General features: G+C 47.5%; 2 protein-coding genes across 4 annotated transcripts in view; one reads left to right on the top strand and one right to left on the bottom strand.

The window, feature by feature from the left end:
• The window catches only part of LOC309655671 (uncharacterized protein), a gene marked incomplete at its 3' end in the record, with an annotated part of 193,088 nt that overhangs the window by 109,546 nt on the left and 65,418 nt on the right, over window positions 1-18,124 (bottom strand). The gene's annotated exons all lie outside the window — the stretch shown is intronic.
• The window catches only part of TDRD9 (tudor domain containing 9), a gene marked incomplete at its 5' end in the record, with an annotated part of 109,856 nt that overhangs the window by 85,578 nt on the left and 6,154 nt on the right, over window positions 1-18,124 (top strand). The window contains 10 exons of the mRNA XM_082450977.1: window positions 225-336; window positions 1,422-1,634; window positions 1,919-2,008; window positions 2,506-2,766; window positions 3,675-3,830; window positions 5,963-6,033; window positions 7,423-7,532; window positions 8,097-8,193; window positions 9,399-9,537; window positions 14,758-14,876. Coding sequence (XP_082307103.1) covers window positions 225-336; window positions 1,422-1,634; window positions 1,919-2,008; window positions 2,506-2,766; window positions 3,675-3,830; window positions 5,963-6,033; window positions 7,423-7,532; window positions 8,097-8,193; window positions 9,399-9,537; window positions 14,758-14,876 — 1,368 coding nt within the window. The remainder of the gene's footprint in view (window positions 1-224; window positions 337-1,421; window positions 1,635-1,918; window positions 2,009-2,505; window positions 2,767-3,674; window positions 3,831-5,962; window positions 6,034-7,422; window positions 7,533-8,096; window positions 8,194-9,398; window positions 9,538-14,757; window positions 14,877-18,124) is intronic.

The following is an 18,124-nucleotide window of genomic DNA, read 5'->3' as shown; positions in this document are numbered from 1 at the left end:
GTATGTAACTACTGGGGTACACACCCTCCCCCAGGGCAGCTCAGGAAGCCATCAGAAACACATTTCAGATAAGATCGACTTCATCATCTCTGGCTTTAGGTATGTTATTAAAATGTTCTTTTCTTATAGAAACAGTGGAATAGTTCAAGCAGTAACTTCATATATGTAAACATGTTTTCTTTGTAATACTTTTATTGCCTTTTAAAATAAATTGTGTTAAATAGGGTGAATGTGGACTTCCAGAAGCAGACAGTTGATCCTGCGCAAGTCTCATTTAACACGTTAGACAGATCCCAGATGATTACAGATCTCCTCTTAACAATTGATGTTACAGAGGTAAGAATGGTGTGATCCAATCATTAGAGCTTTTCTGTCTTCTTAGCCTAGAACTGTCGTGTTGTATACATGAGATAGTGGATGTATAGAGACCCTCGCCCACAGCCTGTGTACCTTAGTCATCTACACTGGACCCTTGAACAATGTGGGGCTAATCCATGGGTAACTCACTGTCGGCCCTCCATATCCGTGGTCCCGCCGCATCCTCAGATTCGACCAGCCACGGACCATGCAGTCCTGTAGTCTTTACTGTTGAAAAGTATCCGGGTAAGCGGACCCTCGCAGAACAAACCTGCCTTGTTTAAGGGTTACCTGTAGCAAATCTGGGTGAGCTTGAATTACTCTCGCTTGCTGAATTGAAATGTGGCTGTAACACAAATGTGTAAACACAAATATTCATTCTAGAGTCAAAGTTTAATTTTTAAAATGTTAGTACATTTTAAAATCAGTTTTGGCGACAAGATACATGTAAAAATGTTAATTGGCATAGTGCTATTTGCTTGTGTAATTCAGTTTATATCCACAAAACTAGCATTGGCACCATTATTCATTGGGGTGTAGTTTTTACTTCTTCAAAATAAAATTTCAGTTAAAATGCATCGGGCTTCCTGGTAAATCTGTAGTTACCCTTCACTGGGAGACTTCCCATAGAAACCTGGATGCCAGGAGACCGGAGAGCTCCAGCAGTGCGGCCCTGGCCGTCTTGCAGCGGCAGCAGGCGAGGACATCCACTCCCCCGTCCCCCCACTGCTCTTCCAGGGGGCTGTGCGTTCACCCCGCACCCGGCCCTCGCCACCCAGAGGGCACCTGGGGGCCCTGGGCTCTGGTCAGGGATGGAACAGCCCTGTTCCCACGTGCCCCCCAGAGCCTACAGTGCTTGTGTGCCCGCAAGTCTTGTGCCTCCAGACACCGTTCCTCACCTCGCTCAAGCCGGGCACCCCCTCCCCCGTAGAATACTTAGGGACCGGGGAATCTGGTTTGTGACTTGTAGTAGGGTGGTGTGCCAGGGCTGCAGTTTGAGTTTCTGTCCCTCTTGACAGAAATCCTTTCTAGAGTTCATCTCTGCTCTTCCTCCTCCTTTTTAGGTGGTTGAAGTGGGGCACTTCTGGGGATATAGGATTGATGAAAAAAGCTCAGAGATTCTGGAAAAGCTTACTGCTGAAATCAGCCGTCTGAAGTTGGTGCCCTTGCCCGTTCACCCACATCCAGACTTGGTCTGTCTGGCTCCTTTTGCTGATTCTGATAAAGAAAGCTACTTTAGAGCACAAATCCTTTATGTTTCTGGAAATTCTGCTGAGGTATGTTTTTCTGTAACAAATCACTGAAAGGGAAATGAGACAGACTTATAGCAGTTGATAGAAAGTCTTTTCTAATTTCAAGTGGAAATTAAATACAAAATAATTACAGTTAGAAAAGTGGTCTAGTAGAAAAGTTACTTCCCTCAGTGAGGTGAGGATTTAAGCCCCAGTCCCTTGGAATCCTGTGATGACAGAGCTGGGATGGATGGTGGCGTGGCCATGGTTGGTGGCACACGGTGTTTGCCTGGGCCTGTACTAACTGAGGCACTTTTCTCATCCTCTAGGTGTTCTTTGTAGACTATGGAAACAGAGCGCACGTAGCTCTGGACGTCTTAATGGAGATTCCCTGTCAGTTTCTTGAACTTCCCTTTCAGGTAAGGTCGAGACGCTCCTGTGGTCTGAGAGCGCAAAGCTCGAAGGATTCTGGAGGTCATGTGGTCGCCCCTCAGCTTATGGACAGGGCCAAGGCCCAGAGGGCTGGCACTCGTTTTGTCATGCTCTCCGAATTTGGTTTCTGCTTTTTCCCAAAAATATATTGCTGTAGATATTTTTGCTAGTACTGCTTTTGGAGCAAATTAAAATATATGGAGTGTTTCACACTTAGCAAAAAAAGTAGTTTTAATTCAGCAGTAATTTCTAATGCTTTCCCACATGCACTTTCTAAAAGTTATTCTAAACTTTTTTTGTTGTCGAAAAGGAAAACCAAGTTTTTTTAACTATGAAATCCTCACTTACCCTGAAACTGTTTTCAGTAGGATTTGTAGGAGATCACTGGTGAGGATCCCTGCACCAGGGTCACTTTTCAGTGGTATTTGGGGTGAGTGTCTCGCACATTTATAAACTGGCTCAGCTGTGCGCTTCTGTCCCGTAGGCTTTGGAGTTTAAGATTTGCAAGATGCGCCCATCCGCGAGGTGTCTGGTGTGCGGCGAGCACTGGAGCGGCAGGGCCAGCCGGCGCTTCTCCTCGCTGGTCAGCGGCCGTGCCCTCCTCGTGAAGGTCTTCTCCGTGGTGCACGGCGTCCTACACGTGGACACCTACCTCTCCTCGGCGCTGCAGGGCGCCATCAACGTGCGAGACGTCCTCGTCAAGGAGGGCTATGCCGAGCTGGCCGAGGAGCCCTATGAGTCCAAGGTGTGCGCTTCCGTCCTCCTTTGAGGAGCGTGTGTGTGTATCTGAGTGTGTGTGTGCAGGGGGCGGGGGAGTGGGAGAGAAGGGGGGCCCTTTTCCCCTCTCAGGGTGTTGGGGGGTGAAGAGCTGGACAGTGTTCAGTGTGTTAAGGTCTGTGGTGCCCTCGTCAATGGCTTCTAGTTTCTTTGAGACCAAATTATGGTGGTCAAGTGCTGTTCTTGTTGGTTTCTGATTATGGAGCTGTGTTTTTTTCTTCTTCTTGGAATGAAGATTAGACGTGAAAGTGTTCTCTGTTTGGGGAGTTTTTTAAAAATGGATTCCAAGATTTATCTCCCTAAGGAAAGTAATTATAAAATATTAGTTTCAAGTATTTTGAACATTTCAAAATGTTTTTCAACTGTTTCTTTCAAAATCAGTTCTGAAGCTATTTTTCTTGATCTGAAGGTTTGAGATGCCACATTGAGGCTCATGTTGAAGGTGGTTTGTTTTTCCTTCTATAATTTCTGCTGGGGATGAGGTGCTGAGTTGGGCAAGGGACAAACAAGCAGGAAACGTCCCTGTAGAGCTGGCTGGGTTTGTGTTTCCATGTGGGAAATGCTTCCAGGGATCCTGGTAATAGTCCCAATATGAAACTGACATTGTGTATACAGAAAATTCTTCTCGCTCTTTTCAGTTCTCTGATGGCTGAAAGGTCATAAAGGCTAATGAATTGAGCCTTTAATGAATTCTGTTTTATTTCTTTTGTTTGAATTTTAAAATGTACTTGAGAAAATTATCTTTTGACATCTTAATAATCTAGAGACCACCTAAGAATAAGGTCATGCCTATGAAGTACTTTGATTAGTTTGGAATAAAGTGCTTTTAATACTGGTTTTCGTTTTAGCAAAATGAACTTTTCTTATTTTGTTCAGCAAAGCCATGAAGTTCTCAAGGGTCTCTTTTCCAAATCAGTAGAATATGTGACAGACATGTCCGTGCCATCCCCCCTGAAAGACGACGAAAAGTATGTAATCCGGATTTTGTTAGAGAGCTTTTCTTCCAATAAACTGGGTAACCCAAACTGCAAGGTAATTTATAGGAGTTATTTTAAAATACAGTTAAATTTTTAAAAAATCATTGTACATTTATAAGCTGAGTTGCAGCTAGTAGTCATGATGGTTTTTTCTTTACTGTTTTTTTTTTAAATTAATTAATTTATTTTTGGCTGCGTTGGGTTTTTCGTTGCTGTGCGTGGGCTTTGTCTAGTTGCGGCGAGCGGGGGCTGCTCTTCGTTGCAGTGCGCGGGCTTCTCATTGCGGTGGCTTCTCGTTGCAGAGCACGGGCTCTAGGCACGCAGACTTCAGTAGTTGTGGCACGTGGGCTTCAGTAGCTGTGGCTCGCGGGCTCTAGAGCGCAGGCTCAGTAGTTGTGGCACACGGGCTTAGTTGCTCCGCGGCATGTGGGATCTTCCCGGACCAGGGCTCGAACTTGTTTCCCCTGCATTGGCAGGCGGAGTCTTAACCACTGCGCCACCAGGGAAGTCCCTCTTTACTGGTTTTTAACTGTTACTTTTCTCACAATGGAGCCTATATTAATAAGACCAGGGCTTCCCTGGTGGCGCAGTGGTTGAGAATCTGCCTGCCAATGCAGGGGACACGGGTTCGAGCCCTGGTCTGGGAAGATCCCACATGCCGCGGAGCAACTAGACCCGTGAGCCACAACTACTGAGCCTGCGCGTCTGGAGCCTGTGCTCCGCAACAAGAGAGGCCGCGACAGTGAGAGGCCCACGCACCGCGATGAAGAGTGGCTCCCACGCCCCGCAACTAGAGAAAGCCCTCGCACAGAAACGAAGACCCAACACAGCCAAAAATAATAAATAAATAAATAAATAAAAATTAAAAAAAAAAAAAAAAAAGACCAAAACCCAGGGTTTAGTATAGAGCAATGCTTTGACTAGTTCTTCTTTTCTCTCCCCCGCAAAAAAAATTTTTTATTTATTTATTTATTAATTATTTAGCTAGCTAGCTAGCTGTTCCGGGTCTTAATTGCAGCATGTGGGATCTAGTTCCCTGAGCAGGCTCGAACCTGGGCCCCCTGCATTGGGAGCGCGGAGTCTTAGCCAGTGGACCACCAGCGAAGTCCCATGACTAGTTCTTTTTTAAAACTAACCTTTCCAAAGGCGATGTCGAGTGAAAAAAATGCCCAGCCTGAAAGTTGAGGATTATGTTTTATTCGGCAGACTTTCTGAGGACTTGAAGCCCAGGAGGCAGCCTCTCAGGTAGCTCTGAGGGACTCTGCTCCGAGGAGGTGAAGAAGGAGCCAGGAGGTACAGGAATTTTGCAACAAGAACTAGGCAGTCGGATGGCAGGCAGCATTCTCCAGTCACGGCGACCAGTGCTTGCCCATCAGAACGAGGGGAAGCACAGTGTGTGGGCTTTTGGGAACCAGCATCAAGGCTTAGCTTCGTCCCGTGGAGGTGCTCCAGTTGCTCGGCCCGTTTGGAGGAGGGCTGACAGGGACTCACTCTTCTACTGCCCCAGCCTTTGGCTGTGTGGTCGTAGACCTGCTTATTTAACTGGAATAGTCTGCTGCCATGAAAAGAACACTTTTTTTTTTTTTTTTTTTTAAATAAATTTATTTATTTATTTATTTATTTTTGGCTGTGTTGGGTCTTCGTTTCCGTGTGAGGGCTCTCTCTAGTTGCGGCAAGTGGGGGCCACTCCTCATCGCAGTGCGCGGGCCTCTCTCTATCGCGGCCTCTCTTGGTGCGGAGCACAGGCTCCAGACGCGCAGGCTCAGTAGTTGTGGCTCACGGGTCCAGTTGCTCCGTGGCATGTGGGATCTTCCCGGACCAGGGCTCGAACCCGTGTCCCCTGCATTGGCAGGCAGACTCTCAACCACTGCGCCACCAGGGAAGCCTGAAAAGAACACTTTTACTGAAGTATTTGGCAGTGTTTCCTTCCTTTTTTTGACCAAAGTATGTGTATGTATTTATATATATAGAGAGAGAGGAAGGTTAGCGAAACCATGGAATCAGTTGCATCCCAGAAAAATACCTCCTTTAAGGCATTTTCCTCCCATTAAATCTCGAAGATGTTATGACTGACGAAGGTGTAGCTTTTTTCTTTTTTTAAACTATGAGCTGGCTTTTGGATTTTTAAAATGTATGTGAAGTGACATTTTACTTACTGGTAACATCTTGTATATTTTATGTGTACAGGCAATACTTCATGGGCCTTTTAACCCTTATGAACTGAAGTGTCATAGTCTGACCAGAATATCCAAGTTCAGGTATGATTAACTTAAGTTTCCCATGAAGTTTTTTTTCTCTGGTCCTCTTTTTACAGAGCTTATCAGAAACTAACCTTTTTTATACCTAACCTGTAGGAATGTGGTACTTTTTCTAACTCCTTCCAGCTTCTCCACTAGCTCCAAATCTGCGGTTCCTGTTCTCTCTTACGTGAAAGCCATTCTGTATAAGACATGTTGGAGTGTCTTTCCTCACAGCCGTCGTTTTTTCTGTGCTTACTGCAGTTGTTGTACGTTCAGCAGGTCTGTGCGTGCCGCCTGTGTCCTGGGAGCAGCTGGGGGACAGTCGTGACCGGCACAGTCAGTGTCCTCCCCTAGGTGACGGGTCCAGCGGGCAGAGGGTAGGACAGAGAAAGCCACTTAGTTCAAGATAGGTTGATGAGGGTCTTGTTAGGGGCCATGGAACATTACGAAGGCATCTGAGAGGGGCCCCTGTCCACAGTTGGAAGGCCATCGAGATTTTCCAGGGAAATCTGAGACCTGAAGCCTGCAGAGGAGTTAGACCAGGAGAAGTCCAGCTGTCAGGGCAGGCAGGGCGAGGGCTGGGGGGGAGGGTCCCAGCAGCAGGCATGTGGGCCTTGGGTCACCTCTGAGGAAGTGGAGGGGGAGTGCGGGGGCCGCAGAGCCTCACGAGCCGCGTGGGAAGCCTCACTGTGTGCACTTTAAATGGTCACTTCGGCTACAGGGTAGACCCTGGCTTCTCAAAGTCTCCTCCAGGGCCAGCAGCAGATGCGTCCCCAAGAGCTTGTTAGAGATACAGGGCTCAGCCCCACCCAGACCTTTCGAACCTGCATTTTCACAAGGTGTCCAAGGGCTCTGTGAGCACTTTAAAGTGTGCAGAGCCCCAGCGTGAAGGGCGCTCGGGCGGGTGCAGGCCTCTGAGGCTGCTCTCACTGCTCCAGAGCAGGACCGCCGCGGGCCGTGCCGCGTCCGCGACAGGAGGCGCAGAAATGGGCGGCTTCGTGAGAGCTTTCGGTGTGGACCCAACAGGCCGGTGCTTGATGAGAGTTGATGATGGGGGAGGAGCAGGAGTGGAGGGTGCCCTGCTGGGGCTCTGCTGAGAGGTGGAAGGGGGTGGGTGGGCCACGGGACAGAGGTCTGGGGTGGAGGTAGAGGTTTGGGCAGGGTCAGCACGTGGGTCCAGGGAGTGACCCGGGATCACACGAGGAGCGGAAGAGCGAAGCGGGTGGAGGACCGGCCCCAGGACTCCCGCGTGAGGAGGCCTAGCGCAGACTGGGCCGTGGTGTATCGCACTTGTTGGGCCTGTGTTTGCGCGTTGGACTGTCTTTGAAATGTGTTCCTCGCGGGTTTGGCATCACTCACTGCCTCGCGGGCCGAGGAGCAGCCGTCTCCCGACAGCTCTCCTTTCAGGCGCGTTTGGATTGAGAAGGAGAGCATCAACTCTGTCATCATCAGCGACAGCCCCGAGGACCTCCACCAGAGGATGCTGGTCGCAGCTTCCCTTTCGGTTAACGCCACCGGTGAGTGAAGGCCTGCTGTCCCTTCGGTGTCGCTCTTCTCTTCTTCCCCTTGGCTCCAGTTTGTCCCCTTGGCTCCGGAACAGTTTGTCCTGTGATCAGTGAGCAGCCTCGCGCCTGTGTGCCGTGTTTTAGGCTGTTTCCCGAGTGCATTGGCTGGTGGGGGTTTAAGAACTGGAGCATCGTCACCTTTCCCGCTGTGCAGGGGTGCGTGGATTGACTCCTTGATCGTCCATGCATTCCACTGTGCTTGGCCGCAAAGGAGAGCAAATCCAAGAGCTTGGCCCAGGGACAAACCCGGTAGCCTGAGGAGGAGAAAGGAAAGGCAAGAGTAACCAGACAGGACGGGTCCCCAAACGAGGTCAAAGCTTGAGCCTTAGGATAAGGGGTTCCTCTTGGGGTGCTGTGGGGACCCACACCAGGGAGCACTTGTCTGCTGGGGCACATCTGTGGGGACAGACTCAACACAGAGAGGGAGGCCTGAGGACAAGGAGGAGTTGTGGGGCGGGAAGGTGTCACACGCATGACGACGCGCCCAGTGCTGCCCTTGGCCGTGACTGTCTGCAGGGTCCACCGTGCTGCTGAGGGAGACCTCGCTGATGCCGCACATCCCCGGCCTTCCTGCGCTCCTCAGCATGCTGTTTGCACCAGTCATGGAGCTCAGGTATGGGGCGCTCACTTGTCTTGTCCCCAGGCTTTGGTAAGATGCGAACCCAGTGGGAGAAACGGGGCCCCTGCTTCCTTTTGGAGAGAAAGTGCTGATAGAAAAGTGCCCTTGGCAGGTCTGGAGGCCGGCTGCGCCTCCCCCGGCTTCAGTGTGATTGAGGGAGGCTTTATGGTGATTTGCGGAGCTACCCTGAGACTTAGTTTAGAAAGAAGCTCACAGAGCTGACAGACACGCAGCCTCACACGGGAGCGCGTGTTGAAGTGGGGCAAAAGGGATCAAAGTGGAGGTGGAGTTGAGGCCCAGCATCAGCACCGCGCTGATGGACGTCCTGTTGTTAACGGGCTGTGGATGTGGCGCCAAGTCTCCTGGCAACGGTCATCAGTGGGAAACCGTGCCCGTCCCACTCACGATGGTGCCGCGAGGTAAGACTGCAGCTGTGGCTCTTTCTCGTGCCAAGATCAGACAGGAACTCCTAGAGGCTTTAGTAAAGAGAAGTGTGTCAGTGAGCAGGGCTCGCATTTTTTTTTTTAATTAATTAATTTATTTATTTTTGGCTGCATTGGGTCTTCGTTGCTGCGCGCGGGCTTTCTCTAGTTGTGGCAAGCGGGGACTACTGTTCGTTGCAGTGCGTGGGCTGCTCATTGGGGTGGCTTCTCTTGTTGTGGAGCACGGGCTCTAGGCGCGCGGGCTTCAGTAGTTGCAGCATGTAGGCTCAGTAGTTGTGGCTCACGGGCTCTAGAGCGCAGGCTTCAGTAGTTGTGACACACGGGCTCAGTTGTTGTGGCTCGCGGGCTCTAGAGCGCAGGCTCAGTAGTAGTGGCGCATGGGGCCCAGTTGCTCCGCGGCATGTGGGATCTTCCCGGACCAGGGCTCGAACCTGTGTCCCCTGCACGGGCAGGCGGATTCTTAACCACTGCGCCACCAGGGAAGCCCCTCAATATTTTCTAATAACCTATAAGGGAAAAGAGTCTGAAGAGGGATATATGCACATACATACGTATATCTATCCAAATTGCTGTGCTGTACACCTGAAACTAACACAATATTGTAAATCAACTATACTTCAATAAATAAATAAATACATATATACTATCTATATATATAAAATAAACTCAGGCTGCCCATTCAAAAAAAACAAAAACAAAAAACCCAGTGGCTTAACAATTTTGAAATATTAACTTTTCTCAAAACTTTTCGTTTAGAGTTGATCGAGATGGCAGGTGCTATACTGGAGTCCTCTGTGGTCTGGGGTGGAATCCGACTACGGGGGCCCCTGTCCTGCCGGAGCATGACATGGAGCTCGCGTTTGACGTGCAGTTCAGCGTGGAGGACGTCACGGAGGTAAGGCCGCTGAGGGCATCGTAGGGTGGGAGCGACTTCTCGCTCTCGTGGTGCTGGTACAGCCGTTCAGCAACAGGAGCTGAGTCTGACACCGTGCTTACAGTGCAGGCGCACGCCTCTGGTCCTGGAGGCGCTCGCTCTCCCTTGACCTGCCTGTTTCACTTTTCTGTGCGAAGTAGCTTCCTGGCAGGTGGTGCTCTCTGAATTTCTCATTAGGTCCCTCCCGGCGCAGTAAGCCTTCCTGGGCGGTAGAACTGAGCAGCAGGCAGCAGGACTGCCGTGCGTGTCTACCCAGGCCGCACCCCTGGCCAGGAACAGCTGGACATCCTCGCCAGTTCCTGTTGGGAACTGAGGAAGGTCCTGCCCCACTCGGTCCTTCCCACACACACGGTCAGGGGCTTGCTGGGCTGACCCTTGGGTGCAAACTCGACTCTGCAGCGGAAGTACCTGTGCTGGTCTGGGACCAGATCAGTGCACAAGTTAAGGCTGACCATTTAGAGACTTGGGTGACAAAAGTAATTTTATAGCTTTTGAAGTTAATAATGAAAAATTTGGGCTTATGTTTTATATGCTTTTGTTTTGTATTTCATTGTTGTAGTAACTCAGTTCTCTTGCATTTTACAAAATGAGAAACAAAGCTGGTCTTTCAGGACAGCTAGTTTGGAAGCACTCCTCCAGAGTGCTGGAAGTTCCATGGCGTCGCTGAGGTTGGCGTAGCTGTGCAGGAACGGGTGAGGGAGGGGCGCTGGGCGAGGCCTGCGGGCTGGTCCTTTCTCCAGGGGGCATGTGGCTTTGTTGATTGAACTTGACTGCCCTTTCATGTAAAGGGGCTTTGGGGCTTAAAAGTACTCCTTAGATCATAGACCTAGTCGTGAAATGTGAAGCTGTAAAACTTCTAGAAGTAAATACAGGAGAAAATCTATATGACCTTGGGTTTGGCAGTGAGTTTGTAGATGCAACGAAGCATAACCTGTGAAAGAAAAAATTGATAAGTTGGACTTTATCAAATTAAAACCTGCTCTGCAAAAGACCCTGTTAAGAGGATGAAAAGACAAGCTACACACGAGGAGGAAATATTTGCAAATATGTATCTAAGGAAGGACTTTTGTTCATAATGTGTAATGAACTCTTAAAACTCAATAAAATAAGCAACAAAATTAAATATGGATGGCAATAAACCAATGAAAAGGTGTTCAACATCATATGTCACTAGGAAAATGCAAGTTAAGATCTCAGTGACGTACCTCTGCAGCCCTATTAGAATGGCTAAAATCCAAAAACCTGAAAATACCCAGTGCTGGCAAGGATGTGGAGCAACAGGAACACTGTCACTGCTGGTGGGAATGCGGAGTGAAGCCAGTGCTTTGTGGAAGGGAAGGTTCTTAAAAGTTAAACGTACACCTGCCATAAGACCCAGGAGTCCTACTTTTAAGTACTTATCAAAGAGATTTGAAAACCTACATCCACACAAGACCTGTTTGTGAATATGGATTGCAGCATTCATAATTCATGGTAGCTAAAAACTGGAAGCAGTCAAGATGTCCTTCAGCAGGGGAATGGACAAACTGTGGCATAGCCATACAATGGAGTACTCTTCAGCAATAAAAAGGAGTGAGCAGTTGATTCATGCAACAACGTGAGTGAATCTTAAATGCATGTTATTAAGTGAGAGAAGCCAGGACTCGGGGGCTACAGATGGTATGATTCTATTCATATGACATCCTGGAAAAGGCCAGACTATAGGGACGGAAAACAGATTCGTGGTTCCTGGGGGCGGAGGAGTGATGGACCACAAGGGTACCACAGGGACTGGAGAGGGACGGAGCTGCGCTGTGTGTGCTGCGGGGGTGGGTGCACGGCTCCGTGTGCTCGTCAGAACCCGTGGTCTGACCACCAAATGGAAAACAGATCGCTAGTGGGAAGCAGCGGCACAGCACAGGGAGAGCAGCTCAGTGCCTTGTGTCCACCTAGAGGGGTGGGGTAGGGAGGGTGGGAGGGAGGGAGACGCAAGATGGAGGGGATATGGAGATATATGTATACATACAGCTGATTCACTTTGTTATACAGCAGAAACTAACACAACATTGTAAAGCAATTATACTCCAATAAAGATGTTAAAAAAAAACGACAACAAAAAAACAAAAAATCCCGTAGTCTGGGGCTTCCCTGTTGGTGTAGTGGTTAAGACTCCACGCTCCCAGTGCAGGGGGCCCGGGTTCGATCCCTGGTCAGGGAACTAGATCCCACGTGCATGCCACAGCTAAGAGTTTGCCTGCCACAACTAAGGAGCCCATGTGCTGCAACTAAGGAGTCCACCTGCTGCCGCTAAGACCTGGTGCAACCAAATAAGTGAAAAAAAAAAAAAATTAAAAAAAACCAAAACTTAGTCCGTGCCCCATGAAAGAGTGGAACTCTGATATATGCAATCCACACACACACACCCACACACACATGCACCCACACACACACGCACACACGCACACACACACACACACCCCCCCACACACCCCCACACCCCCCCACACACACCCACCCACACACCCCCCCCACACACCCCCCCCACACACCCACACACACACACACACCCACACACACACCCACACACACCCCCCCCACACACACACCCACACACACACCCCCACACACCCCCACACACACACCCCAACACCGACTAGGATTTGGGGGATAATTGCATTGAAGGGGGTGAGGGGAAAAGGAGCTTTGGAAAACACTTTTGACTGGAAATGGTAAGGCTACAGACAAAAAGAAACTGCACATATACACTGTCTTCTTCTTGGTAAAGTTGTTTCTCATGGAGTGCAAGTTAATTCTGAAACTGCGTGTTACTGGGGTTGAGCAACGGAGTAAACGGATGCGGGAGCCAGGTTTCTTATTACTAGACTTAGAGATGGACTTAGAAAGGAAGGCTAGAACACACCCTGTGGGACAGGGTGACTGAGAGACATGGTTCAGGAGGAATTCATGTTTAACTTACTGCATGCAAGTAAGTTACGTGTGTATACATGATTTCGTACGCATGCACCGATAACCTAGCTCTCTGAGCACAAGAAACGATGACACCCCAGTAGCCATGAACAAACCCAGGGCCCAGATTGCGGTTTCTGATAGGATTTTCCGATAAAAGGAACCAGGACTCCTTGGAGAAATGGGCAGAGGAAACACAGGATGCGCCTGGAGCTTCCTGTAGAGCCAGGAAGTAAAGAAGCACTCAAGAAACAAAAGGATGCAGCCTGTCACAGGGACATGGGAGCCCAGTGGCCAAGGTAGGAACAGAGCAACAAAATAAATCATGGGGTATTGGGTTATAACTCACAGTGTCCAAAGGGTGTAAACAAGTGGTTGAATAAACAAATGGGGAAGAGGAGACAAATCTTCCACTCAGGAGAATTCCCAACAGTACCCAGGAAATGGAGCTTAAACCTCCCCTGTTCCCTCCTCCCAGCTTTGAGAGTGGACTAGACTTAGTGACTGGCTTCCACTGAGCCTGGCAGACGCTGCCTCGGTAAGTGGCCAAGGCCAGCATCACCGGTGATCTGTCTTGGCGATGGCACACACATCCTGACGGGACGGGATGAGAAGGGCCCCCACCTCTGTGGGGTTCTCCGCAGAACTCACCACCCCAACCTAATCATGAGAAAGACGTCAGATAAGCCCAGACTAAGGGGCATCTCACAAAATACCTGACCAGAAATCAGAACTGTCAAGGTCTCAAAAAACAGGAAAAGGCTAAGAAACTGCCCTGGACCAAAGGAGACCGGGGAGACGTGACAAGACGTGCAGTGTGGTGCCCTGGATTGGGTCCGGGGACAGAAAGAGGACGTGAGTGGAAAAGGTGGTCAAATCCACATGGAACCTGGACTCTAGTTAATAGTGACGTGCCCAGGTCAGCCTCTCAGTAGTGACAGATGGACCGCGGGTGGAAGGCGCTCGCGTCGGCGAGGGGTGCACGGAACGTCTGTTCTGTCTTTGCTGCTCTTCCTAAATTTCAGATTATTCAAAGCAGAAAGTTCATTAAACACCGTGGCACAGGCTGGAGCAAAGTAGGGCGTGTTGTTGCTCTGGGGGCACTCCTCAGGCTTCTGTGGGAACGCTGCCAACAGGGCGACAGCAGGGGCCGAGAGGGGCTGAAAGGGTGAAGGGGTCAGGTACGTGGTGACCGATGGTAACTGGACTTACCGTGCAGTGTATACAAGCACCGAATTGTTCTGTTGTACCCCTGCAACTAACATACTGTCACGTACCAATTGTACCTCAAATGAAAAAACGCACACAAGGGACTTCCCTGGTGGTCCAGTGGTTAAGAATCCTCCTTCCAATGCAGGGGACGTGGATTCAATCCCTGGTTGGGGAACTAAGATCCCACATGCCGCGGGGCAACTAAGCCCACGTGCTCTAGAGCCTGCGCGCCACAACTACCGAGCCCACATGCTCTGGAGCCCGTGTGCCACAACTAGAGAGAAGCCCGTGCCGCAGCGAAAGACCCCACGTGCCTCAACTAAGACCTGATGCAGCCAAATAAATAAATATTAAAAAGAAAAAAAGGAAGAAAAGACACACACAAAGTGAGAGGAACATATGATCCTCCCTCGGTATCTGTGGGAGATTGGTTCCAAGACCCCCCTCAGATACCAAAATCCACAGAAGCTCAAGTCCCTTACATAAAATGGTGTAGTATTTGCATATAACCTGTGCACACCACCCATATACTTTAGATGATTTCTGGATTACTTATAATACCTAACACAATGTAAACCCTATGTAGATAGTTGCCAGTGTATGGCAAATTCAGGTTTTGATTTTTGGAACTTCGTGGAATTTTTTTTTTTCCTGAATGTTTTTGATCCAAGGTTGGTTGAATCCACAGATACAGAGGGCTTACTGTGTATGTGATACAAGTAGATTTTGAACATTGTAACCCCATGGGTTAAACTATTAAATTTTAGAATAGAAGTTTAAAAAGTGTGCTTACACTGAAAAGGCTGAACCTTCCTTGCTGTTTTTTTTCTTTTGTTATTGTTTCTTAAATTATTGATAGTGGTTATTGGTGTTATTTGTGTCGTTTTGATAATTTCTTCCAGAAACCATACTGATGATAATCATGAAAATATGAAATCTGAATGCTTATGAATTATTTGAATGTGGAGTGGAATTCAATTATAGAAGAACCATATGAGTATTTACGTTGCCATTTATTTACAGATTAATATTCTCAGAGCCGCTATAAACAAGCTAGCGTGTGATGGACCAAATGGATCGATGTGTCTTGGGCCAGAAAGAATCACACAGTTGCAGGATAATGCTCGGCAGAAACTTTTAGGGTGAGTTGTGTGACGACAAGGTTTCTTTCTTAGCTGTCTAGATTGTGAACACTTTGAATCGTTTATGAGACGTGATAGATTGATCCTCTGACGCGGGGCGGCATCTAGAGGTGCCAGACGGAGGCACCAGCCACCCGTGTCCTGATCATCAGCCAGGAGCCAGGCAGCAAGTAGGGGCGGCTTAAGAATATGTGATAAAGAGACCCTTTCAAATAGCACAGGCAGGTCGGAGGGAAACCACAGTGGGCACCTCGGCAAAGGGAGGGAAGAAGGGGCCTGGGCTGTGGAGGCTGAGAGGCTGTGTGGAGAGGACCAAGGTACAGGAGTGGGCCCCGCTGTCGCGCTTCCCCCAGGATAAGCATCCTGGCCTCCCCCTCCCCCTCCGCCACTTGCTGGGCTCCCCGTTGGCCAAACCCAACCCGAGTCCCTAGGACAGGGGGCCCTCGTTGGTGCAGCCATGAGCCCAGGTCAGCCTGGACAGCTCAGAGGAGGCCGAGGAGGGAGGACAGTCACGGGGGAGGAGCAAACAGAAGGCTCCCAGCACGTCCAGCCCTGCGTGAGAACAGGGAGCAGTGCGCACCTTTCAGAAAGCTGTTAGATGAACAGAGTTGCCTTAGCCATTGCGATAAAGGCTGAAAATATTTTCACGTGAACTTTGTGTTGAAGTTTAACTACATACAGTGCACGGGTCATCTCAGTGTGTTTGCACACAGTGAATGTGCTACGTGACAGCAGCTGAGGGAAACCGTGCTATAAAACATTTGCAGTGCTCATAAAGCTAAAAGAAATCACCCAAGATGCATATGGGAAGGAGCGGCAGGTCACCACGTTGGCAGATGCTCCCTGTTCTTACACAGCTCTGCTCCCGACAGCACAGGATGCCTTCTCGTCAGGAAGGACCAGCCACCTGGTGCTCCTTTGATTCTCCCTACGCCCCTCTCTCTCTCCACCCCCGACGAGGGTGGCCGTGTCCTGACTTGCTGTGCTCTGGGTAGGTGGGGGTTAGGGTAGCAGTTCAGTGGTTTTAGTAAGCTTGCGGACTTGTGCTAACCATCACCACAACTCAGCTCTACAACAGTTCTGTCATCCCCAAAAGTTCGCTTATAAATACCTTAGAACAGTCACACAAATCTATAAATTTACTAAAATTATTAAATTGTGTACTTAAAATTAATTAGTTCATGGTACGTACCTCAATAAAGCTGTTTTTAGAAACACAAGTTCTTAGTTTGTCAGCAACTCCTGTTCCTACCCCCACTCCAGGCAGCCACTGAGCTGCTCTTGGTCTCCATAGATTGGCCTTCTCTGAAAATTTTATATACATGGCATAATGGTTTTTTTTTTAATCTGGCTTCTTTCATTGAGCATAATATGTTTAAGGTTCATCGGTGTTGTAACATGTTTGTCCTTTTTAACGACTGAATAATACTCCACTGTGTATGCCACATTTCCTTTATCCATTCACCAGTTGATGAAATGTTTGGATTGTTTCCAGTATTTGGCTGTTACGAATAATGCTACTCTGGAAAGTCATGTAAAGTCTTTGAGTGAACATATATTTTCTTCTCTCTTGGGTAGATATCTAGGAGTAGAATTGGTAGGTTGTATAGTAAGTTTATGTTAATTTTTTAAGAAATGGACAAACTGTTTTCCAAAGTGACTCACATAATACATTCCCACCAGCAACATATGACAGTTCCAGTCTCTTCACGTCCTTGCCTGCACTTGGCATTGTCAGTGTATTTTTTATTGTATTTAATCTAGTGGAGTTACGGTAGTATCTTATTATGGTTTTAATTTGCATTTCCTTAATAACTAATGATATAAAGGATCTTTTTGTATCCTTATTAACCAGTCATACACCTTTTCTGGTGAAGTAGCTTCAGATCTTTTCCCTGTTTTTTAATTGGTTTGATTGTCGTCTTATTGAGTTGTAGAAATTCTTTATAAATGCTAGCTGAAAGTCTCTTCCGAATATGCAATTTGCAGATATTTTCCCCATCGCATAGCTTGTCTTTTTATTTTCTTAATGGCATATCCTGAAGAACACATGTTTTTAATTTTGATGGTGTCCACTCTAGCTTTTTTTAAATTTTTTTTATGGTTTATGCTTTTGGTGTTATATCTGAAAAATCTTTGCTAAACCCAGGGTCACAGAAGTTTTCTCCTCTGTTTTCCTCTAATTCTTATATTTACTTATGGTACTGAGGTCTTTGATACATTTTGAGGTGATATTTGTATATGGTGTGACGTGTAAGAGCCTTAAGTTCATTTTTTCACATATGAACATCCAGTTGTTATAACATCATTTGCTGAAGAACTGTCTTTTCCCCCTCTGAATTGCCTTGGCACCTGTCAAAAATCAACTGGCCATAAATGTAAAGGTTTATTTTTGAACTTCCTATTTTGTTCTGTTGATTTATGTCTGTCTTTAATAGTAATTCTTGAAATTGGGTAGTGTTAGTCCTCATATTCTGTTCTTCTTTTTCAAAGTTGTTTTTTTACTATTTTAGATCCTTTTCCTTTCCATATAAAATTTAAGATCGGCTTGTCCATTTCTACAACAAACCTTGCAGGGGTTGTGATGGGGATTGTATTGAATCTGTAGATCAGTTTGAGGAGAATTGCCATCTTAACAGTATTGAGTTGTCCAATGCACTGAGCTGGAATGTCTGTTAGATATCCTTTAATTTCTCTTAACACTTTTTATGGTTTTCAAGTGTGCAGAATTTTGTTAAATTATTTCTATTTTAGTCTTTTTGATGCTATTTTGAGTTTAAATTGTTTTCTTTATTTTTGCATTGTTCATTGCTAGAAATGAACAATTGATTTTTGTATATTGATCTTTTATCCTGTGACCTTGTTAAACCTGTTTGTTAGTGCCAGTACTTTTTGTAGATTCTTTAGGATTTCCTACATACAGGATCATATCTATGAATAAAGACAGTTTTACTTCTTCCTTTCCAATCTGTATGCTCTTAATTTCTTTTTCCTGTTTTATTATACTGGCTAGACCCCTCTGTATTGAGCTGAATATACATCTTTGCCTTGTTCCCGGTTTTGGGGAGAAAGCATCGTCTTTCACTACTAAGTATGATGTTAGCTGCAGGGTTTTTGTAGAGGCTCTTTATCAGGTTGAAGGAGTTCCTTTCTATTCCTAGTTTGCTGAGAGCTTTTATCAGGAAAGGATGTCACATTTTGCCAAATGCCTTTTCTGTGTCTGTGAGATAATCATGGTTTTTTTTTTC

The sequence above is a fragment of the Balaenoptera physalus genome, assembly GCF_965194825.1.
Source record: "Balaenoptera physalus genome assembly, chromosome: 2".
Taxonomy (NCBI): domain Eukaryota; kingdom Metazoa; phylum Chordata; class Mammalia; order Artiodactyla; family Balaenopteridae; genus Balaenoptera; species Balaenoptera physalus.
This window is presented reverse-complemented; position numbering and strand designations above follow the sequence as displayed.